This window comes from Rhamphochromis longiceps, linkage group LG3 (genome assembly GCF_057381845.1).
Source record: "Rhamphochromis longiceps isolate RC_006_pf linkage group LG3, R_longiceps_female_GT1.1, whole genome shotgun sequence".
NCBI lineage: Eukaryota > Metazoa > Chordata > Actinopteri > Cichliformes > Cichlidae > Rhamphochromis > Rhamphochromis longiceps.
The window spans coordinates 32,494,171-32,518,770 of record NC_140559.1 but is presented as its reverse complement, the minus strand read 5'-3'; the positions used below and the strand labels follow the sequence as shown (position 1 = coordinate 32,518,770).

Genomic DNA, 24,600 nt, shown 5'->3' with positions numbered 1-24,600 from the left:
AAATATACTTGTGCTTCTTGCAGGTGGTTTAGACAGCTGCATTCGGTGCAATACCCATCTGACTGTAATCTTTGAAAGACGTTTCCTCATTCCAGGTAATTTTCTGATTTACAAACTGAATCAACTTCCGTGTGGGAAAAAAACATCAGACAAAAGGACAGAGAGTGAAAGAGAGGCTGTCTTTGGAAGTACATGTATTCGTGTTGTCAGTGATTTCTACCTTTGTGCAGAGACACACACTTTCATCATGTTGCTCTCTGCGACATCGTTGGTGCTGCTGATGGTTTGCGGCACTCAGGCTTCACATTTTTTAGGCACAGTCATGACCTACTATCCAAAGGACACTTTTGAAAACGGATCTGTCACAGTACGTACATTTTCTTTCTAAAATAATTTAGGGACTTGAAAAATTTAAAATGTTAGGTAAACACTTTGTGGCTGTAACTCTACAGGTGACCATTCGGTATAAACTGAACTTCCACGACTGCACACATGGTGATATATGGAGTTGCCTCAGTGGTGATTGTGGGACTGGAACCTACACACTATATGTGGTAAAACAGGAGAGCAGCGGAGACTGGTGTCAGAGAGAGGGAATCATGACTCGACGGGTTTCCAGCAACGCTCCGTTTGAACTTTGGTGAGTGTACAACAACAGGAAAAGGTAATTTGTTACAACATTTTTTAATTGCCATTGAAGGGCGACAAAACAACTTCCCCAAAACATCAGCAGCTCCACTAAACAGTCTTTTTGATGAGTGACACATGGTAAACTAATAATTTACTAAAACATGTTATGTTCAGACTTTGAAAACTGAATTTTCTATCAAGGTTGAATAGTGGTAACTGGATATCAAACATCAATAACATCATATCATGGAGAGCTGTGACTCGGGTGGAACTGAGGAACCGGTCTGACATCAGCAAAGCCAACACATCACCTCAGACCACCATCCTACCAGCTGTGAGGTAAGCCCACTTTATGTGTGTATCTTTGTTATAAATCTAGTTTTCTTTTACATTTCATATTTTTCATTTATCCTTTTCATTTTCAATTAATTTAACAAAGTATTTATCACCCGTTCGTTACATTAAAATGAATACAGCAAATAGAGCTACAATCTTTGTTTCTCTCTCAGAGTTCCTTCAAACTGTCAGAGAGATTTCAGCCTGTTGATGTTTGACCCTGATGGAGACGAAGTTAAATGCAGATATGGAAACTCTGCACTCTTAGAGTGTAACCCCTGCACTCCACCCTCTGTCCTCAGCCTCTCATCGGTGAGCAATGATTGTTACTCTCATGTCAGATGAGACAGGCAAAGACTAAAAGCTTTTTAATTGAATTACAATTGATATCGATTTGGTAGAAGTGAAAGTTTGTCCAAAAGAAGTAGCAGTTATTTATAGCCCTCAATTTAATTACATGACAGAAAACATTTTGGTTATTTTAACTTCAAGCCCATTTTCGTCCTCTTGCAGTCGTCTTGTACTCTGTCATTCAGCCCCACCAGCAGCAGTAATGAAGGTTCGTATGTAGTACAGCTGGTGATGGAGGACTTCCCCAGACAGACCATCACTCTGACTCAAACCAGCGGGACACAAACAACAATAACTACCAACAATGCCATCAGCAAAATACCGATTCAGTTTGCTTTGAAAGGTACCTATATACGTTTCATTATCTTACAATGAAAGCACTAAAGAGCTGCTGCTGATGAACTTAGTGCTCGGCCTGATGTACAGAGATGTTTGACCACCAGTGTCATCGGGACTGATTCTCTGGACCAACAAATATTAATCTGTCCAGCAGATATTTTACTCTGGATCATCTTTGCATCCTGTGAGAATCACCTTAACTTCTCTGTATTCTTCCAGTTGATCCTGCAGTTCCATCCTGCACAGAAGGACTCTTTCTGCCCAAGTTTCTTCCTCCAACACCAGCCAACGGAGCTCAGCTCTACAACAATGTCAGTCAGACTCTGGAAATTAACATCACTGCAGAGGCACTTAACTCCATGTAAGTAAAACACAGTTAAAGACTTTGTCTGAATATATAAAAGTTTAAATATTTCATTCAGGGCAGCCTCTGGGTAGACATGAGAAATAGTCCTAGAAGTCTGAATCTATCAGAAATGAGTGATGTGAAAATCAAAACTATTTTTTAGTTTATCAGGTTACATATCTGACATGATCTTTAGTATTACAAAACTCCAGTGCTGATGTACAAGATTACAGTCAGACGTCAAGTTAGACGACACAGTAAGTGAAAAACAGCCAAGACAATACAGATTTAAGGACATAAATACAAAAAGATTAGGTAAAACAACAGTAAACATTGAAAGTAAGGCAACATGAAACACTTCCAAGGTTGGTTGGTATATGCAAAAAATCAAAACAAAAAACAAGCATGGCCTAATAAAAGCTGTGCTCTAGTTGGGAAACCAAAGAAATATGCTCCTTTTGTAGTCGCGGAGATATTGAAAAAAAGAAACACAATTTGACGAGTTTTTGATTTTGTCTTTTGAAGGATCTCTGAACTGCTCTACAGTGGGCCATACAAGTTAATCAACAGTGCATCAGGACCTGGACAGTTCACCCTGAGATGGGCACCATCTGAGAGCGAAGACGGACAAAGCCTCCCCATCTGTTTTGTTGTCCAGGCCGTTTCTGGGTCAGTCTCATATTTCATATAAATGACTCTGTAGAAAGTTATAGCAGCTGAAATTCCTGAAATGAAAAATTTTCAAAGTCACACCTCCAAATCTGAGGCCATGGTTCTCAGCCGGAAAAGGGTGGAGTGCTCACTCCGGGTCGGGGATGAGTTCCTGCCCCAAGTGGAGGATTTGAAGTATGGCCACGAGCTGTGGGTGACCGAAAGAACGAGATCGCGGATACAAGCGGCAGAAATGAGCTTCCTCCGAAGGGTGGCTGGCCTCTCCCTTAGAGATAGGGTGAGAAGTTCGGCCATCCGGGAGGGGCTCAGAGTAGAGCAGCTGCTGCTCCACATCGAAAGGAGCCAGCTGAGGTGGTTCGGGCATCTGACAAGGCTGCCCCCTGGGCGCCTCCTGGGTGAGGTGTTCCAGGCATGTCCCACCGGGAGGAGGCCCCGGGGCAGACCCAGGACACGCTGGAGAGATTATATCTCTTGGCTGGCCTGGGAACGCCTTGGTGTTCCCCCGGATAAGCTGGAGGAGGTGGCTGGGGAGAGGGAGGTCTGGGCCTCTTTGCTCAAGGTTGCTGGCCCCGCGACCCGGCCTCGGATAAAGCAGATGAAGATGGATGGATGGATGGACATTTTAACTTGTTGCTGAAAAAGTTTCCTGTTTTAAGGATTGTTCCGTCATTAGAAGTCAGTTAGCTCTCCTTTGAGTCAATAAACATTTTTTTTTATCTTTTGAGATTACGATTGTAGTGAGGAGACAAAATGAAAACCAGGAAGCTGATAACAAGAGAAAAACAGCTCTTACATATATTATCATGCTTTTTACAACTACATGAATGCACTATTGCTGTGTGATTTATTACCATTACTGAAGGTTACTCACTTACCAATACCAACTAAATTTTTGAATCTTAATATAAAACGAATAACAGTGGGATGGACATTAGGTAAGGCTGCACTTTTTGCATTGATCTTGTATAGAAAACTATTTCGGTATCAGTAATATGTTTTCTTTTTGTCTGTCAATAATCATGTGTAACTGCACATGATTATTTGCAGGTAGCAGGTTGTTAATGCTATCCATCAAGTCTAAAAACAGCATGTTAATACTGGAGATCCTGAAGGCTGCTCCAAAAATGATCAGATTATATTTTAAATATTTGTTCAAATCAAATTAGTTTCAATTATCTTTTTTTAAAGAAATCTACTACATCATGTGTCATTTTTTTATGTCGTGTGTCATTTCCATTGCAAATATTAATTACAGTTAAATTAAGAGGGGACGGCAGTAAAAACTCCGGAGCTGTGATATCATCATGTACACTGCTGTTCCAATTGTGGAATGATCGCACTGCGTTCTCGGAAAGTCCGGACTCCCGTGTGAACTTATGAAGTCCAGACTAGCAAGAACACGAGTACGGACTCAAGTACATGAGTATTTAGAAACGGCCTAACAGTCTGCAGTCTATGAGCTAACCTCAGCTAACGCCAGCTAACAATGTTAGTAATCAGAGAAACTGTATTAATCCCAAATAGAAATTGGGTTGTTTTTTTTTTGTTTGTTTGTTTGTTTTTTTTTGGGGGGGGGGGTATTTTTTTTATAAAAGGCTGCGAATCCTACTCGAACCTGGGCCAGCCGCTCTCAGCCATGTGATATGTAATTACATGCGGATCCAACTGAGCTAAACCTGCGCCTGACTGTGTTTAATCACCAAATTGGAGAAGACATAGAGAGGGGATAGCCTAACATACGAAACAGGAAATGACCACTGTGTATTCCATTTATTTCAACAAAGTAGCTGTATTCCGATTACCACCTATTTAAACGTTAACAGGATACAGTTATATTATATTATATTTTATATTTTGTATTTTAAATACGTAACGCTGGTACATGTATTTCGTTACTCCCTAACACTGCTTTTAGAAAGAGAAAAAGAGAAAAAAAGATTGAAGAAGATTCATGGATGTAGTGAAGGAAGACATACATAGGGTTGGTGTGACTGAAAAGGATGTTAGAAACATAGGAGGCAAATCTTCTGCTGTAGTGACCAGTAGAATAGAATAGAATAGAATAGAATAGAATAATCCTTTAATTGTCCCACAAGGGGAAATTTGGGTGTAACAGCAGCAAGAAAGACACATATACAAACAAACATACACATTTTTTACATATTTACATCAAGGACAATGGTTACCAAAAACAGAGTACTGTACTGTTATTAAATTAAATTAAATTAAATTAAATACAGATAAGAGGCAAACCCTGGTTATAGTGTGAATTGGTTGATAAAATAGTGCCAAGTTACAGCGCTGATGTAAACATCTATGTTTGTTGGGAGCAGTTCTGATTGTACAGTCTGACAGCTGCAGGGAGGAAGGACCTGCGGAAATGCTCCTTCGTGCATCCAGGATGCAGCAGTCTGTCACTGAAGGAGCTCTGCAGTTCAGCAACATTTACATGCATGCATGGGGTGGGAGACTCTGTCCAACAGAGATGTTATTTTGGCCAGAGTCCTTCTGTCTCCCACCACCTGCACTGGGGTCCAGGGTGCATCCCAGTACAGAGCTGGCCTTCCTGATGAGTTTATCCAACCTCTTCCTCTCAGCTGTCAATAAACAGCAGCTCCAACATACAACACTGTAAAAAATTACAGATGCCACCACAGAGTCATAGGTCTTTAAAAGCGCTCCCTGGACTCCAAATGACCTCAGCCACCTCACCAGGTAGAGTCTGCTCTGACCCTTCTTGTATAGAGCATCTGTGTTGTGGCTCAAGTCTAGCTTATTATTCAGGTAAACACCCAGGCACCTATACGAGTCCACTATCTCAATGTCCACTCCCTGCATGTTCACCGCTGTCAATGTGGTCGGTCTGCGTCTCCGGAAGTCCGCCACCAACTCCTTGGTTTTTCCAGTGTTGATCAGCAGGTAGTTCTGCTGGCATTGGTCCACAAAGTCCAGAGTTCACTGTCTGTACTCCTGTGATGAGGCTGACTATGACAGAGTCGTCAGAGAACTTCTGTCGGTGGCAGCATGGGGAGTTGATGGAGAAGTCTGCAGTGTAGAGGGTGAAGAGGAACGTCTTTGGTACCAGTACCACACAGGATGTCTTCCACAGCTGTGGTACTTTCCCCAGTGACAGGCACAGATTGAACAGAAGTCCTGAGATGAAAGACAGGCAGTTCCTGAAGATGAGGGAAATGGCAGCAGGGGGGACGGTGATGGGGGAGGGGTGGGTGGTTGATCAAACCTATTCAAATATTTATTTAGGTCATTCACCCACCCCAAGTCTCCTGCAGCCTGGGGGGTTGGTTTTTGTCTTGAGATTGTCTTCAGGCTGTTCCAAACCCCTCTGATGTTGTCCTGTTGCAGCTGCTCTTCCATCTTCCTCCTGTAGTTTTCCTTTTCTTGCCTTATCTTCCATTTCCAGCTGACTGTCACAACACTGAATTTTTTCCAAGATGGCGACACGTAAACTCTCGCCGTAGCGTCTCCCTCTGGACTGAAATAGGGCTTTGGGCAAAGCGGGCCGGTCTAAATACTGACTCTGGGTAGGCAAACCTGAGTCTACCGTGTCCGCCTCCATCTGGACTCTGGATTGATGGGCCGGAGCCTGCCAGTGCCTACTGCGTCTACTAGATTCCTGGGAGGGCAGGCTGGGCCCTGCCCTGTCCTCCTTGTCCTCCCCCGCTCGGACTTGGAGCTAGCACTGTTTGGAGCTAGCTCGGACTGTTGCGTCCCCCAGACTCGGAGCAAATCAGGCCGGAGCCCGCTGCATTTCCCGGACTCGGAGCTGGCAGGCTGGAGCCGGCTACATTGTCCGTATTTCGAAGCTAACGAAGCCGGAGTATGCTACACCACCCGGACGCGGAGCTAACAGGACGGAGCCTGCTATACTGCCTGGACGCAGAGTTAACAGGCCGGAGACTGCTACACCGTCCGGACACGCAGCTAACAGGCCTGCAGAATATGAGCTGAGTATGGGTGAAACTTATTTTAGTGGCACTAGGTCAACTGTAGAAGTGCACCTGGAGTCACCAACGATTCATTTGGCTCTGGTTGTTAGCTTAAATCGATATGAAGTATTACCCAAATTACAAGGTTCTCTTGTTCTGTATAATCTTTCATTTTCACTTAAGAAAAAGCAGTATTTGTCGTTAACATCTGCAAAGTACGAAAATGCTTTTAAATGTAATATGAAACGAAGGTTAATGATGATTGTTTTACTTTTACTTATATCCGGAGATGTGCAACCAAATCCTGGACCTGAGTTGAAAAGTGTCCAGACCCCTGCCGATTTTAAATCTCAGCCAGGGTTAAAATGTGTTCATCTAAACGTACGCAGTTTATTACACAAGATGGACTTGGTCAGAATTTGGGCGAAATTGACAAACGCGTATATTGTGATTGTTATGATATTTTGATACCACGGTTAGCATTTACAGAAGATTGTTTTATACAGGAAAACTGTTACTCAATAAGGCCTATATACTAGTTGTTTTTCTCTTTCTCTGTGACCCAAGAATTAATGTGTAGGACTCACAGGCTGGTACCCCAAGGTCGAAAACACCACAGAGATGAGACCACTTCCTTACTCCCATCCTCCCTTTTTCTTTATCTCCTGGAAAAGGCTCGTTAAAGGCTAGGTGGTTTGTTTCAGAATTCACTGATGAAAGAACTCTGTATTCTATGTCTAGGAGTGTATTTTGCTGGGATGATCATAAATTATAGCTGAACTGATAAACTACACAGGATACTTCTTTGCTCACAAGGCAGGAAGACGTTTCCTTATTTGGTCTGTACCGGTTTGAACTGGGAAAGCTGACACACGAACCTTTTTTTCCTCTATATAAGCTGTTATGTACTAAATAAACCTTTGAGTCGATTGGGAAGGCAACCTAAAGCAGTCTCTGTTTTCTTGTTCTCCCAAGCTGCTCCCGAGCTCGTACTAACACGCTGAATGGCATACCTGAGTGTTACTTTAAATAATTAGGAATCTTAGAAGGAAAGGACAGAACTCTGCTTATCGCTCACGCCACGGAGGAAACCCGGGATGGCAATTTCCTTCAATTTTGGTGTCAGAAGTGGGATCCGCTGACAGAAGGTAAATATGCGTCTTTCATATTTATATAGAGACCATATTATACCTCTCTCAGTGATCGATCCATAAAAAAAACGGGATATGCTGACGAAGTTTCACTTAGTGATCCAGAGAGATACACTGACTGACTTCCTCAGTCCCCGAATAAAGTAAATTAACCCTTGTGTGGTGTTGGTGGACACAGGAAGTTGCCTGTTGTCTTGAATATTTTAATTTTGTTTAAGTTGCTCACTCAAAAGAGTGACACAGGAAGCTGCCTGTTGTCTTAAATACTTCTCGTTAAGTGAGAAGTTGCTCAGAAAGAGTGACACAGGAAGTTGCCTGTTGTCTTAAATACTTCTCGTTAAGTGAGAAGTTGCTCACCAAAGAGTGACACAGGAAGTTGCCTGTTATCTTGAAACGTACGTTAAAAAGTGAGAAGTTGCTCACTCACAGAAAGCTAGTAAATAATTAAATTTAATTTTGTTAAAAAAAAAAAAAAAAAAAAAACGAAAGAAAACTGAAAACGGGTCTCACAGACCCGATTACCATACAAGGGTTAAAAGCAGTAAATTAAAAGCAGAAAGACACAGGAAGTTGCCTGTTGTTTTACGAGAAGTTGCTCGTTAAGCGAGAAGTTGCTCGCTATGTGAGAGTTGCTCACACAAACAAAAAATTGCTAGCAATAAATTTAAAGTAACCTCAGCTGTGCCGCAGCGAAAATACTAACATAAATCCTCCTAGCGTGTAAACCCCTCTGGAAATCACTGAACATGGGTCAGAATTATTCAAAGACCACAGACAAGTCCGATAAAAAATCAAAATTACCTGTAAAACCAAAAAAAATTAAATTTAAAGTCTCAAATAACGGCTCAGTGCGCCTCCCATTTCCGGTTACGTGTAACCTACGTCCACGAATCGGCGAAGACTTCCATGATTACGTATCCAGAACATGCGGAAGTGCTTATGTGACTGACTTTGTTTACAACTTACGGACTGTGAGTACAATGCATTCTAATTTCTTTTCGGAGCCTTATCCCGAACGATTATCGCCAGAAAACAGGTCAGTAGAAATGTTGAATATCATTTGTGATAAGAAAAGTAGTCTGCTTAAAAAGTCCTGTAGAAAATATATGATAGAATGCCGCGACGTGATGCATCAAATGTTACCGCTATGGACAAAAGGAGGGTAAATAATGACAAAGTCGCCGATTTCTTTAAGAATCTAAAGAAATTCCTGCTAACAATGTCCAGAGACAAAATTGACTTAAATGCAGTAACTATGTGTAAACAGAAGCCTGATGAATCTATCCTAGTATTCATAAAACGCTTTATGCACTGTTGGACAAGCTAGAGGTGCAAATTTAGCTCAGTTTTCCAGCAGCCGCAGACACCCAAAGCAAAAATGAATTTGTGTATTTAATTTAACACAAAGGGTGAAATGTTTGCTGACACTGATAACAGCTTATGTTTTCTCTGCCCTATGTACCGACATGATGGAGAAGGAACATCCTCTGTGTCAGCTGGACCCTCAGCAGAGAATGAACTCAACATCCTTTTTGTCCGGTACTCTATGTCACACACTGTGCCAAAAAAAACGTGTACAGACGCCACTAACAGGTAATCCCACGACTGGGAGCCACACTTTTGTTTCTCTAAGGTCAAACAGTGATTTTGTTACATAACTCAGACATAGGTTACGAAATATGTCGTCACATAGATCTAACCTACCCTATCGACGGTACTATTTCTGCAGTTACATTGCCAGCTGAATACCAGAATATGACATTGTGGTCAAAAAGTGAGAATGATATAGGATTTATTGACTGTACACTTTATCACGTACACCTATTAAAACACAACAAGCCAGTATATGTCAAGCAACATCCCATTTCTGTCGAAAAAGCCTCAGCCCTAGATGTCATCATAGGAGATTTATTGACTACAGGAGTAATAAAGCCTACAGTATCTCCATATAATACTCCTGTCAATCCTGTGCCAAAGCCTAACAAACCTGGCGTATGGCGTTTCATACAAGACTTAAGGCAAATTAATGCAGTCAACATTCCTCTGCCACCTCTCGTTTCAGATGTTCACAGCATATTGACATGCTTTGCATACACACTTTACCGTGGTGGATTTATGCTCCGCTCCTTTTTCTCAGTAAAACACACAGCCGTTATTTGCATTCACACATAGAAATAAGCAGTACACTTGGACTCGTTTGCCCCAAGGCATGATAGACAGCTCTGCTGCTTTCTCAATGGTGCTTCACTCCTCCAGGGCTGCACCCTGATCCACATGTGGATGACCTCCTCCTCTGTGCTCCGAGTGAAAAACTATGTCAAACTGCTACACACATGCTTCTCCAGCACCTCCAAAAGACTGGCCACAAAGCATCTGCAAAGAAAATGCAGTACTGTCAGACTTCTGTTCAATATTTGGGATTCACACTGTCTCACGGAAAACGTTCCATGACTGCAGACAGGGTCAAAGCTGTGACCTCTGTCCCTCGTCCCACTACACAGAAGGAAATGTTGTCCTTCCTGGGCATGGTGAACTATTGCAGACAGTGGATACCAGACTGTTCTTTTCATGACCACATTCTGCGTGACTGTTGTAAAAAAAAGACAAGCCTCCTCGAATACTGTGGTCCACAGAAATGACTGCCTCTTTCAATGCATTACAGGGAGTGCTGACCTCCGCCACTCAAAGGTGCTGCCTGAATTGTTCAGGAATGCCGGCCTGCCTGAGGGCAGTAGCAGCTTGCTCTATCATGATAAGGGACTGCGAGAAGCTCACACTCTCACATGACACTATTCTACACACCAATCACCAGGTCACGACCATTCTAGCAAACATAACTACACAACATATGCAAATCTCACTATAAAAGCGAGCAGCACACCCAATTCGCCAGCACATTTATTGATCCTATGCTGTGTTCTTCTGACCGACAGGATGGCTCAGACAGGCTTGACGTTCATGACTGCATGACACGTATACGGGAATCCACAGTACCACGTCCAGATTTAGAGCAAACACCTATCCCAGACTCAGCCACGGTTTATGTGGACGGGTCCTGTTCAAGGCCGAGTGACAACTCATTTATTTGTGGCTATTCAGTGGTGACATTGCCTGACATCATACTAGAGGCTCACTCATTACCATTTCACTCAGCACAAAAAGCAGAGCTCATGGCTTTAATACGCGCCTGTGAGCTACATTTGGATAAGCGTGTGACAATTTACACAGACAGCCGCTATGCATTTGGCGTTGTGCATGACTTTGGCACATTGTGGAGACAGAGAGGATTTAGATCTGCTGATGGAAAATAAATTGCTAAATTCTGATTTTGTTCAAAGACTTTTTCAGGCTATACAGCTACCATCGGCCGTTGCAGTTGTAAAAACGAATGGACACAGTACAGCTGACACAGACGAAGCAACAGGTAATGCCTTAGCAGACGTGACAGCCAAGGCTGCAGCTGCATCACAGCTCCCACCTCCGCAGGAAGTATTATCTGTGCCCCTACAGCTGCCACTTGTTACACTCCCAGACTATTTAGACACAAATGTTGATTTAAAATTCATACAAGAGCAAGCCTCTGCATGTGATTACACCTATTGTGAGAATAATGACTGTACCTTAGATGACAGAGATGGCTTATACAAAATCTTAAGGGTTTGATTGCCCTCCCATATTCCCTGATGCCAGTCCTTGCCCGACATTTTCACTGTGTGAGTCATGTCGGACAAAGAGGGGTAATAGGAGCAATAAAATCAAGATTTGTAATTGAGAAAACATTGCATGCAGTAAAAAGCATATTAGCAACCTGTCTAACATGTGCGCGAACTAATGTAGGTAGCTCAAAAGCAAAACATCAGCATTTACCACAACCAGATTTTCCATTTCATACATTACAAATTGATTTTATACATATGCCAGCACAAGGAAGCATCAAGTACTTACTGGTAATAGTGGATCAATTTAGTAAATGAGTAGAAGCTTATCCAACCTCAAAAGAAACTGCAGAAGTAGTCTGTCAAAAGTTGAGCAATGAAATAATACCCAGATTCGGAATACCTCACAAGATTAACAGTGATAGAGGATCTTAATTCACATTAGAAGTAATTCAAAAGTGTGCTAAAACTTTAATGACCTGGGTCAAATTACTTACTCAAGTCCTGTGTGAGATTAGAATGACTCCATCTAGAGTAACCAAATTATTTCCATTTGAAATAAGACTATTTCCAACACCATGGTCAGCTTCCAGAGGGGCACCGCTAGTAGAAGGTGATGTATATTGCATTGTCCACTGATGTTCACAACCTGGTAGAAAAACTGAATAATAACTATCAGAAAGTTTGTCTCTCTCAGCCTTTCCCCTCCACAGTTCCACCAGTGGAGACAAGGAGATGCATGTTGGAGAAGCCACTAAAACCAAGGACTCTCTGGGAGGCCGCGCGTGTTCCAGCCCCAGACTGTACTGGCAGTGACGAAGAACCAGCATCCTTACGGACGGACAACCTCAGTGGATTCATGCCAGCAGGGTTAAGACCAGCCCAATCGGACCATCTCAGGCGTCGGATCAAGCAGATGACATCTCCGGCGAGCCAGCGCCCGGAACTAGAGCAAATAAACACACACGGGTAGATGACATCTCAGGCGAGCCAGCGCCCGGATCCAAAAGTTACATACACACACGCAATCACTGATTAACACACAACGTCTGAAAGAACAACAACAAGGTACTCAAACATCCAGCAGGAACAGAAAGCCAAAAGTACCACATGATGTCTAACCTGATAAAGCCAGACTCATTCCATCCTGATAATGGAGAAAATGAAATGCCCATTGTCATCACACGACGCTTATTCAATGTCTCTCGAACCTGGGACCAGGCCAGGAGACAACTGAAGAACTGTTTTTCTTATATATTGTCTTATATATTTAGGTTATCTATCATATCTATCGCATTAACCTTAGGATTTCTCTTTGCTATTTTGTATTGTAGACTGCAACCATGTTCATATTTCTGCAGGTCATATTTTGCTGACTATACCTCATGCTCCATTTTGCAAGACACCTACTTAATGCACTCCTCACGTTCCCTAAAATCAGTAAATAGCAACATAGACGCCACTAATAAACCATTTTATGCGCCCTCTAGAACAGGAGCTAACGCCTGGTATGAAAATGCCAGAACAGCCGCTCGTGATTTAGGAAACAGTAACTGTTATGTCTGTTCAAAGGCTAATCCAGAACAGGTAATAGTAGGATACCCCATATCCGGTTTCCCCCTCACTGAGGGACTAGAGCAAATCAGCGGAAATAATGCTCTCTTTAAAGACGCTTTACAGTTGACTCTGAGCCCTCTCGACTGCTTACTTAGACACACACACACACCAACTAACCCTGAGACTCCATTAGGCGAATTATTGAAGTTATCTAATGACACCGCAGGGACCTGCGCCCCAATGAAACGCCCTAAGAATAGGTTAAAACCCTCACTGCCCTTAGGACAGATCCCTCTCCATTTTAATACTAGTATGATATGTCTGCGCAGACTAAAGTTAACTGGCCCAGACACACACATAGATTATACAAAGGATAACTATACATTCTTCTCTGACTCCCCAGGTGCACGCTGTAATGAGACATGGCTAGCTGTCTCTGTGGCTGAAGTTGTATCATATCTGGAGGAACACACACACAGTTCAAGTTCGAGCAGAGAATCGATCATTGTTCCCCCAGAGGGTGTCTTAAATGATACTGACTGGGGGGGAGTTAGTTAAATCACACATGGTCACGCGCCTAACTAGAGCAATCCCACATGCTTATTGGATGTGCAATAATACTCTTAGATTAGCTTTACCTGTTAATTGGACCGGTACCTGTGGTCTAGTAACCGTTGATGTATGCTGTACTTTCATTCCCAATAATACCGCCCCTAACGGTTCATTCACACAAGCTATGAATAAACTTGAAGCATTGCAGATAGAACTAATTGCCAATACAGGTCACGGTCAGTGGCTACATAAGTGGCTACAGGACACGTTTGGAAGATGGAAGGAACTAATTGTAGCCTTTGTAACCGTTGCAGCATGTATTATTTGTTTTTGATGATTATTGTCTGTTGTGTGGTACCCTGTGTACGTTCAATGATAACCCGTATAGCTACTAGTACAGCTACTTCAATGTATTTTCAATTGGCACGAATTGACCCAGATTATGTGTCAGATGTCATCGATGATGATCCTGATGTATGTATTGAGCATTAGATTGTGAATTACTCGATTGTTCAAGAAGAGTATGACGTTTTCTTCTCTTTCTTTTCTTCTTTTTAAGATTTTGATATTAAGCTTCCTCGAAGGACTAGTTACATTTATGATTTGTTTCACATTTATGATTTATCTTTATATTATGTTATTACATTCTGTCTTTATACTATGTTATCATTTCATGATAAAAGGGGAGAACTGTTATGATATTTTGATACCACGGTTAGCATTTACAGAAGATTGTTTTATACAGGAAAACTGTTACTCAATAAGGCCTATATACTAGTTGTTTTTCTCTTTCTCTGTGACCCAAGAATTAATGTGTAGGACTCACAGGCTGGTACCCCAAGGTCGAAAACACCACAGAGATGAGACCACTTCCTTACTCCCATCCTCCCTTTTTCTTTATCTCCTGGAAAAGGCTCGTTAAAGGCTAGGTGGTTTGTTTCAGAATTCACTGATGAAAGAACTCTGTATTCTATGTCTAGGAGTGTATTTTGCTGGGATGATCATAAATTATAGCTGAACTGATAAACTACACAGGATACTTCTTTGCTCACAAGGCAGGAAGACGTTTCCTTATTTGGTCTGTACCGGTTTGAACTGGGAAAGCTGACACACGAACCTTTTTTTCCTCTATATAAGCTGTTATGTACTAAATAAACCTTTGAGTCGATTGGGAAGGCAACCTAAAGCAGTCTCTGTTTTCTTGTTCTCCCAAGCTGCTCCCGAGCTCGTACTAACACGCTGAATGGCATACCTGAGTGTTACTTTAAATAATTAGGAATCTTAGAAGGAAAGGACAGAACTCTGCTTATCGCTCACGCCACGGAGGAAACCCGGGATGGCAATTTCCTTCAGTGATTATCTCCGAAACTTGGTTGTCCAAATCTATTACAGATGATGACATCAACATAACGGGATACAATCTTTATCGTACAGATAGGCCTAGGAAAGGTGGAGGCGTAGCAATTTATGTTAAATCAAGATATGAAGTATCCATTGTTTTATCTGAATCTATTCCTAAACATAGAGAGAGACTTTACTATTTTAATATTCAAAGCCAAGAATTCCATTTAACAGTTGTTGGGTGCTATAGGCCTCCGTCTGCTGTAAAGGAAACTTTATTATCTCTAAAGCATCTTCTGTCCAAATTAAATTATAATGAACTTCTATTGGCCGGAGACTTGAACTGGGACTGGCTGAATATAGCTTCTGATGAATTTAAATCTGTGACTCTGTTAATCTTAGCCAGTTGGTCAACCTACCTACAAGGCCAAATATAAAGAGTCCTGACAAATCTACTTTGATTGACCTAATTCTAACAAATGTCCCTCATAAGTTCCTGTCTCTAGGCGTGTTCTGTAATGATTTAAGCGATCATTGTGTAGTTGCTACTTGTAGGAACACTAAAATCCCTAAATGTAAACCGCGTATCATCTGTAAAAGAAATTTTAAAATATTTAATGAGCAAGCGTTTCATTATGACTTGTCCATGGTAAATTGGGAAAATGTGAGTCTGATACCAGACATCCATCTGGCTTGGGCTTATTTTAAAGAAATTTTTATGAAGATTTTAAATAAGCATGCACCTGCCAGAAAATTTAGGGTCAAGGGACGGGAGAACCCTTGGTTTTCATCGGAATTATCAGAGTCCATCCATCAGCGCAACGTGGCATGGGCAAAAGCTAGGAAAAACGATTCCCTGACTGACTGGTTAGATTTCAGGAAATTAAGAAACAAATGCACAACACTTATCAAGAAGGCTAAGTCAGAATATTATTTATCTGTTACTACAGAAAACCTGAATAACCCTCAGAAATTTTGGAAAGTAATTAAGTCTTTATCTATAAATAAAATATCACAGGCTCTTCCAAAATTCATTTTAAAAGATTCTGTCCCAGTTTATGACAGAACTGAGGTCTTAAATAGCTTTAACAAGCACTTCGTAGCTACTGGTTTTTTATTTAACTCTGTTGGAGCAGCCCCCATGATTCCCTGCACAGAACCCCAAACATATTTTGGGGAGCTTTTTGATTTTTCTCCTTTTTCTGTCCAGGAAGTGCATAAAGCTCTTAAAGCCTTAGATCACAGGAAACCCCCAGGGCCAGACTTAATAGAGCCCTATTTTTTTGAAAATAGCAGCTGATTACATTGCACAACCTCTTACGATCCTTTTTAATCTTTCAATCCAAAATAAAGAAATTCCACTTGTTTGGAAGTCTGCTTTTGTTACGCCAATATTAAAAGGAGGCGACCCGGCCATTCTGACTAATTACAGGCCAATATCAAACTTGTGTGTCTTGGCAAAAGTCCTTGAGTCTCTCGTCAGTGAGCAATTAAAAGAGTTCTTGTACTCTAATGAAGTTCTCTCAAAACTGCAATCTGGGTTCAGAAAACAGCATAGTGCTGTTACTGCTGCCACAAAAGTGATAAATGACATACTTGTTGCTCTTGATAAAAAACAGCACTGTGCTTCTCTCTTTATCGACCTGTCAAAAGCTTTCGACACTGTGGATCACGCCATCTTAAAGCATAGGCTTCTTTCTTTGGGGCTGTCTAGACATGTCGTCTCCTGGTTCACTAACTATTGGAGTGACAGGACTCAATGCATTAAATGTGAAAATCTGTGCGCAGAACTTTTGAATATTCACACTGGGGTGCCACGGGATTCAATTTTAGGACCTCTGTTGTTCATCATGTATATAAATGATTTGGGACAAAATGTGTCCAATGCTAGTATGCATTTTTATGCTGATGACACAGTTATTTATTCCTTTGGCTCAAACCTTGAAAAGGCAATAGAATCTTTGCAGAAAGCTTTCGACGTGGTCCAGAACACACTTCTGGAGCTGAAATTGGTTCTCAATGCTGAAAAGACAAAGCTAATGTTGTTTTCAAACATAAAGAGATTTCCTCAAACTGTCCCTTTGGTGTCCACTCTTGAGGGAAACCTCATAGAAGTGGTGCATACGTATAAATATCTTGGCTTTTTAATTGATGATTCTCTGACCTTTAAATCTCACATAGACAATCTTGTGAAAAAACTCAAACTAAAACTGGGATTTTTCTTTCGAAACAAATTTTGCTTTTCTTTTGAGACAAAAAAGCATCTTGTAAATGCCACATTTTTATCTGTTTTAGATTATGGTGATCAGCTGTACATGAATGCTTCCGCCCAGTGTCTTCATAAGATTGACTCAGTATATCATGCCTCTTTACGGTTTATTACAAACTGTAGGGCCTTGACCCATTGTTGTGATCTGTACGCTTGAGTGGGATGGCCTTCGTTGTCCTCCAGGAGGTTTGTTCACTGGTGCATCTTTATTTATAAGGCCCTGCTTGGACAAATGCCCACCTACATTTGCGATCTGCTCACACGGAGGAGTACTGTTTCTTACAGCCTGCGTTCAAGTGATCTTTTTTTGCTCAATGTTCCATTTGCAAGAGTCCGGATTTAGCGCGGTTAGCCACGACTCTGTGAAGCACATCAGGCTGCACTCCCTGTAGCTCTGCTGATGTCGGGTTAGAGCCGCCAGTTCATCCACTTTTTTGGGGAGCATTCTCACATTCCCCATAATAACAGATGGAATCGCAGGCTGGTACCTCCTAACCTTACTGCGACGCCCGATCCCGGCCCAAGTGCCGCGTCTCATCCTCCTCACGTCGCGGGGGATGCTGGCTCACTTGGCGCTAGGCGGAACAGCAGCGGCGCTGAGGGCTAACAGCTGATCCCTGCTGTATACAATGAGCGGTCGGACATCCACGCGCTCTCCGGAAACAGATGCCGTAAAAAATGTGATAAAAAAAACAATTGTCCATAAAATTCTAAGCTCTGTTGCAGAGTAGTACAGCCCTCAATAAAAAAAAAAAAAAAACAAGAACAAGAAACACAATAACAATAAAAAAAGAGAAAAAAGGACTCGGTCAGGTCGGAGCTGCTGATACTGGCTGCCAGCTCGGAGTGGCGCCAGAAATAAGTAAGGGGTACAGTAAGGGGTGCAAGTATTAGAAAGCAGCCAGTTTGAAAACCACCATGTCGTAAAAGCATGCTCAATTAAGATAGAAAGTATCAGTGCTTAGGTGACTTGAAGATATCATGGCATCAGAGGCCTATATTAAACTTACTTATTTTTACAGTGGAACCAAGTATCACTCAGAGCTTCGATGTGTCACTGTGACTGTTGCAAACGGTGAGTAGAGCCTTTCACCATTTCAGCCACATTTTAAATTGAATTTACTGAATCAGTGTAACTGAGTTATAACATCTAATTCTGACTGTTTATAGGACCAATAATAACGACAACAACTACCACCAGTACTCCAACTACTGAACCTGCAACAACTACTACCGATACTCCAACTACTACCGACACTCCAACTACTACCGATACTCCAACTACTGAACCTGCAACAACTACTACCGATACTCCAACTACTACCGATACGCCAACTACTGAACCTGCGACAACTACTACCGATACTCCAACTACTGAACCTTCAACAACTACTACCGATACTCCAACTACTACCGATACTCCAACTACTGAACCTGCAACAACTACTACCGATACTCCAACTACTGAACCTGCAACCACTACTACCGATACTCCAACTACTGAACCTGCGACAACTACTACCGATACTCCAACTACTGAACCTTCAACAACTACTACCAATACGCCAACTACTGAACCTGCGACAACTACTACCGATACTCCAACTACTGAACCTGCAACAACTACTACCGATACTCCAACTACAGAACCTTCAACAACTACTACCGATACTCCAACTACTGAACCTGCAACAACTACTACCGATACTCCAACTATTGTACCTGCAACAACTACTACCAGTACTCCAACTACTGAACCTGCAACAACTACTACCAGTAATCCAGCTACTGAACCTGCAACAACTACTACCAATACTCCAACTACTGAACCTGCAACAACTACTACCAGTACTCCTACTATTTTCCCTGCAACAACTACTACCAGTACTCCAACTATTGTACCTGCAACAACTACTACCGGTACTCCAACTATTGTACCTGCAACTACTACTACTAATACTCCAAGCACAACTCTTCCTACATCAACTACACCCAGTGAACCATCTTGTGAGTATGAATAAAATGAGGTGATGTTTTTATAGTTACTCTGTCTCAGTGTAACAATTATTAATCTCACCTTAATTCATGTCTATTGATTGCTGGTCACACCAAAACAGTAAAATTCACGTCAGTTTTATATCACTACATAATACCCTCATGTCACAATTTGTAAATCCAGCAAAATACTTTTGAGGTATGCTGAGTGAATTTTGTAGCATTGACTAACTGCATACAAAATCCAAACTCCAAAATAAAGGCATGAGCTGGCCAGAAAAACACAATGATTGTCTTTGAAATCAACAGTGTCAATTAGTGAATAAACTTAAGATCAGCAAAGTAAGAAATATACAATCACAATCAAAATGCCAGCAGGAATGAAATCGATTACTAGGTAAAGCCAACTAAGCCTTGGTGGATGAACACAGGCTCGTTCAACAACAAACACAAAACAAATTTGTTTGATATAAAAGTCTTTAAAGTGTGTACCCAAAGATACACGGATTGATTTTACATTGTCACATTCTGGAGTTATTAAGCCATTTGTGTTTAATGTGTCATGGAGGACAACATGGAAGACACAATCTCTCATTACTAACACAAAATAGGAAAAAAATATTTGGTCTGAATTAAAAAAATATCAACAGAATTGAGGTTGCTTTGAAACGTTGATAAATGCAACTACTTGCAGTAACTTTAGCGCAAAGTGATTTCTATTGAATTCTAACATGTTGCATTCTTCTGTTTAGATGTTGCAGTTTTGCAAATGAAGATGACCTCTTTGGTGGACTTGTCTAAAATTGATAGAGATACCTTCCTTACACAGGTAAGTATATTTTTATTTATTCAGAAATTCTATCAGAGCGTCAAACAATTGCACCATAAAAAGTTTATCGACAACAAATTACAGGGAATGCACCCATTATCCCCACTGACTCATAAGGATAAAGGGAATGAGGGCAGGCTCCTTATTACACTAAATGGTAAAAATACCGGGCCACTAACACGTTAAAACTACAGGAGCCGATCTCTCAAAAAACCATGAAATGACAACTTCATAACATGAAGCTCCAGGTGCACAGTTTTTCTGCTGATGTGCCCCAGAATCTGGCAACCCTCATCTGTAACGTTATGTGGTCTGACACTTTGTGACTGAGTTGCTGTGATTTTTAACAACTTCCACTCTGTAATGATACCACTTACAGTTGATCATGGAATATGTAGGAGGGATGAAATTGTTTGACTTGTTGCAGCAGTGGGGTCTCATTTTAGTGTGTGTGTGTGTGTGTGTGTGTGTGTGTGTGTGTGTGTGTGTGTGTGTGTGTGTGTGTGTGTGTGTGTGTGTGTGTGTGTGTGTGTGTGGAATACCCGACTTCAAAAATTTCCACAATAAGCTAGGATGCAAGTAAACAAAAATTCGCAACCAAATTCCTCTGCAAAACTGTTGCATACAAAACTGCTATCATAATTTAAAGAATATGCCTTTTCATTGGACAGCGATTCCTTTGGGTGAGCATGTCTAATATCCCACTCTGAGAAATGACTGCATGGGGCCATACTATGAACTGAATAATCATCCTAATTTACTCCACAGTGTTCACACATGATAGACATGCACAACCACAAAAGTACATATTTCAACATAAAAATAGTTTCTGTGAGCAGAGTTTTGTAAAACCTTTGCTACTTCTTTCTTACATTTATAAAAGAAATCAGTGATCATATCTCTCGCTCTTCTTTTTTTCTCTCTGTAGATCAAAAATTTTCTTATATCCATAGGGCTGCCCCAACACATGATCATCCAACTCATAAGCAGCAAACCACAGATTGGTGGAACTACAGCGCCCTCTACTGGCACAACATGAACATCTATTGACAGCTTCAAGAGCTTTTTCATTTCAGCTGCTGAATGAAGTTTTGGCTTCACTGTTATTTAACACACATTTTTAATAATTAAGTTCACTTCTCAAGAGCAGCTTTTAAAAGCAACACGTTAGCCTGACTCTCCAGTTCTATAATCTAAAATGAATTAATTTGTGCTTAGAAATTGTTAGATTAAATATTATTTTTGGTGTGACTATCCTTAGTCTAGAACTGATACACTCATTATCCACAACTGGAAAACACGAAGAACAGCTCAGATAAAATAATTATAGTGGAAGATTTTAACATTAATTGATGCTGATAATGACAACCTCACTTTCTGAAAACTGTTAAATATCCCAATTCTTTGATCTTTGGGCTGAAGGAAGAACAACACTTGGTGTATAAGTGCTCAATCAACAATCTCTTTATTCCATACAATTCTCTTTATTCCATACAACACTTTGAGCATAAACGGCTGGAGGGGAGATGTGGACAGCAGGGTGTCTGCCAGATCTCGAATGTCTGACCATTTCTCACGTTCTTATAGCTTCAGCCCCCCTCCAAAGTCATAAAACCTAAACTTCCACATTCTTTCTCTCTCAGTGAGCCTAAGTTATGACATTGGCTTCCTGTGCAGTATGTTCTGTTCTTTCTAATCAGACAATTAAGGCCATGATCCTCTGAAAACAGCATTTCTTATAATTCAGCAGTATAATGCATCATAAAACAGTGTAATGATTTCACAATCTTTAATCCAAGGTATAATGTGGCCTATAGCCGTATAATGATTCAACAATTCTTCAATTAGAAGTCTAAGGTGGCATAAGATAGTATAATAATCTCACAAAATACTGTAACAAAATTTAAACAAGCGCTTCCTCCTTTGTTACCTTCTTCAATGCCATGTGTTAACACGTGTTACTCTGTAAAAAAGAAAAAAAAGCTAGAAAATCTTACTGCTCATCACTGTTAGAAGAAAGTAGGAACAAGCCTTGGTTGGCTCAACAGAGCTCTGATAGCGAAAATCTGTTTAAAAAGTTGTACGTTATTTACAAGTTTCTGACCACTTATAAAATGTGTTCAATGTGCTGCCCATGGTGTTGGATTGTCAATGCAACCCTCTTCTCCCACTCTTCACACACTGATAGCAACACCGCAGGAGAAATGCCAGCACAGGCATCCAGTATCCGTAGTTTGAGGTGCTGCAGATCTCGTACCATAGACAATATCCTTCAGATGACCCCAAAGATAAAAGTCTAAGGGGGTCAGAAACTGTTCATCTAGGAATGCTCGGACCTGGCGCCCATAATGTGGTGGTGCACCATCTTGCTGGAAAAACTCAGGGAACGTGCCAGCTTCAGTGCATAAAGAGGGAAACACATCATCATGTAACTGTAGTTAACCTCTGACATGTCAATGGCTGTGAACAAAGAGAAACTTGTAAATAACTCATGAAAGAATAAAGTTACGTTGAAACCAAGCACACCATTGTTTTTCTTGTGCCATTACCAATAAGTTTGATGTGTCACATGGCCCTCTTCCTATTGAAGAAACAAAAGTTGTATCCAAGATGGCCGACTTCTAAATGGCCACCATGGTCACCACCCATCTTGAGGAGTTTGCCCCCTCACATATACTAATGTGCCACAAACAGGACTTTAATATCACCAACCATTCCCATGTTATTACGGTGTATCCATATAAATGGCCCACCCTGTACTATAGAATCATGAGGCGTATGAGAGAAAAAATTCAATGGGTCATGCAGCACCCTCTGGTGGTTGCGCTGTGTGTGTTTGTTGTTGCAGCTTGGGAATAAACAGAGTCACCACGTTAAGACAGAGCCGTCCCAGTCTCATTAATATTGCTGCTATCATACACCCGAGATTTACCAAAACAAGAGAAAGATGTGAACTACGGTGTGTACAAGACTGCCAAACTGAAAGATTTTTTTTTAAACCAAAGATTCTCACTACCTGGACCATGCAGCAGATTTACCCTCCCATAATTTTTTCGAACGTTCTATATTTGATCATTTTTACACACAGGAGGAGAGCTGTTGTTAGGACAATCAGGCACAATGGGACTTCTACCAAAAATAGCAGCTGGATTGAAAACAGCCAATTAGTGTGCAAAAAGATGGGAAGATGGAACTTTGATGTCTCTTATAGTAACCCATGTCTTGTCTTGTTGAATTTTATGTGTTTCTCTAGCTACAGATAGAGCATTGCTCCATTAATGCAAACTGCAAATGTATATGCATCAAGAAATGCCTTAGTACTTGATATTTACAATAGGTATATTACTTCTACCATCAGTAATTTCCAACCTTATAAATATAATTGGAATTGTACAAACATTAGCTCTACAGAGAAAACTGATAACAGCTGTAGGCACAGTTAGGCCTTGCAAAGCATGTAAACCACCGGGGAGGTTTAAAATGCATAAAATGCAAATAATTTGTAAAATATGCTGTCACACAGTTTATTCAACAAAATTGCCTATATCTGAGTCTCCTCATTCAACCTTTAAACTACACATAAGACACACAATAATAACATTGAGAACCAGTGGATCTTCTCTAATGTAAGGATGATTTCTACAACACATTGCTTCTAAATTCCTGCATCTTATTGTTCCTTTTTCCTTTCTAAATTAAAAATATACCAGACTTAGGCGATATCAGGAGATATTACTGTAGCCCTCTGAAGCAGGGAGGCGCAGATTGGTGAAGCTGTAGTGCCCTCTACTGTAACATCATGAATTTCCTTGATCAGGAAATTCAGTTGTTTTTTTCTGCATAAATATTTCTGTAGATAACTTTTTCCAAGGTTTTCTTCACGATATATGTCGGGGGAAAACTCTGTAAGAAACCCAGGAGAAATAAAGACACAATGAGACAAAGTTACTTTCTTTATCAAACGTGTACACGGGTGAGCTGCTAAGAACAACTCACACCATGCACAGTGGCTTGGTAATTTTTATAGGCACAGAGCACAGAGACAGTGAGAACAGGATAACAAATAATAAACAGATAAAATAAAACAACTCCATATATGGTGCTAGTCTCGTCAGCAGAGAGCTAGGGAAGATAAAACAATCTAAAACAATATGTCCCAGAAACAAGATGTGTTTGCTGGGAAAGTCTAAAAAGATAATTCTAAACTAATCTAACCATAGGCAGAGGGCAGACAAAAGGCATCTTTGTACATTTAAAAGAAGGTAAAGAAACATAGAATCATTTTTCCTGTAACATTCCCTCCTGTTTTAACTTATTTTAAATGTATACAGCAATTGTCTGTGAAGGTTATTTATTAAGTATCTTAAGCAATTTTTTAATTTTCAAAATGTCAGCATAGCAGAAATGGAAGTCATTTGGTCTAAAGAATAAAACAAAAGAAAATAATAAAAAGAAAAACATAGTAAATGAAAATCATAGTAAATGAAATAACAAGTGGAATAAACAAGAAATAATAAAACTAAAACTACAAAAAATAAAGGATAAAAACCTTATATTTTAAAATGATGCAAACCTTAAATTGAAAACTTTATATGTAAAATGATGAAAACTTCATATTTAAAATGAAAA

At 40.7% G+C, this 24,600-nt stretch overlaps 1 protein-coding gene across 2 annotated transcripts; it reads left to right on the top strand.

Annotated features, from left to right (window-relative positions):
- Positions 1-247: 247 nt before the first annotated feature.
- On the top strand, positions 248-22,687 carry LOC146674172 (uncharacterized). Of its 2 annotated transcripts, XM_085394512.1 has the most exons (11): positions 248-367; positions 453-640; positions 832-969; positions 1,140-1,278; positions 1,480-1,660; positions 1,876-2,017; positions 2,528-2,671; positions 18,170-18,226; positions 19,114-19,154; positions 19,895-19,971; positions 20,900-22,687. In XM_085394512.1, the coding sequence occupies exons 1-11, from the start codon at positions 248-250 to the stop codon at positions 21,008-21,010; spliced, it is 1,338 nt and encodes a 445-aa protein (XP_085250638.1). In that variant the 3' UTR covers positions 21,011-22,687. The 2 variants fall into 2 exon arrangements, with proteins under 2 accessions (XP_085250638.1, XP_085250647.1); XM_085394521.1 differs by lacking the exons at positions 248-367; positions 453-640; positions 832-969; ... (2 more) ...; positions 1,876-2,017; positions 2,528-2,671 and having other exon boundaries at positions 17,397-18,222; positions 18,318-19,154.
- The last annotated feature ends 1,913 nt before the right edge of the window (positions 22,688-24,600 follow it).

Excerpts from the sequence above, each read along its gene's own strand:
- LOC146674172 (XM_085394512.1), top strand. The coding sequence starts at position 248 with ATGTTGCTCTCTGCGACATCGTTGGTGCTGCTGATGGTTTGCGGCACT. Across the intron at positions 2,672-18,169 it reads GTTGTCCAGGCCGTTTCTGG|TGGAACCAAGTATCACTCAG; the intron begins GTCAGTCTCATA and ends TTATTTTTACAG. Across the intron at positions 19,972-20,899 it reads GAGATACCTTCCTTACACAG|ATCAAAAATTTTCTTATATC; the intron begins GTAAGTATATTT and ends TTCTCTCTGTAG.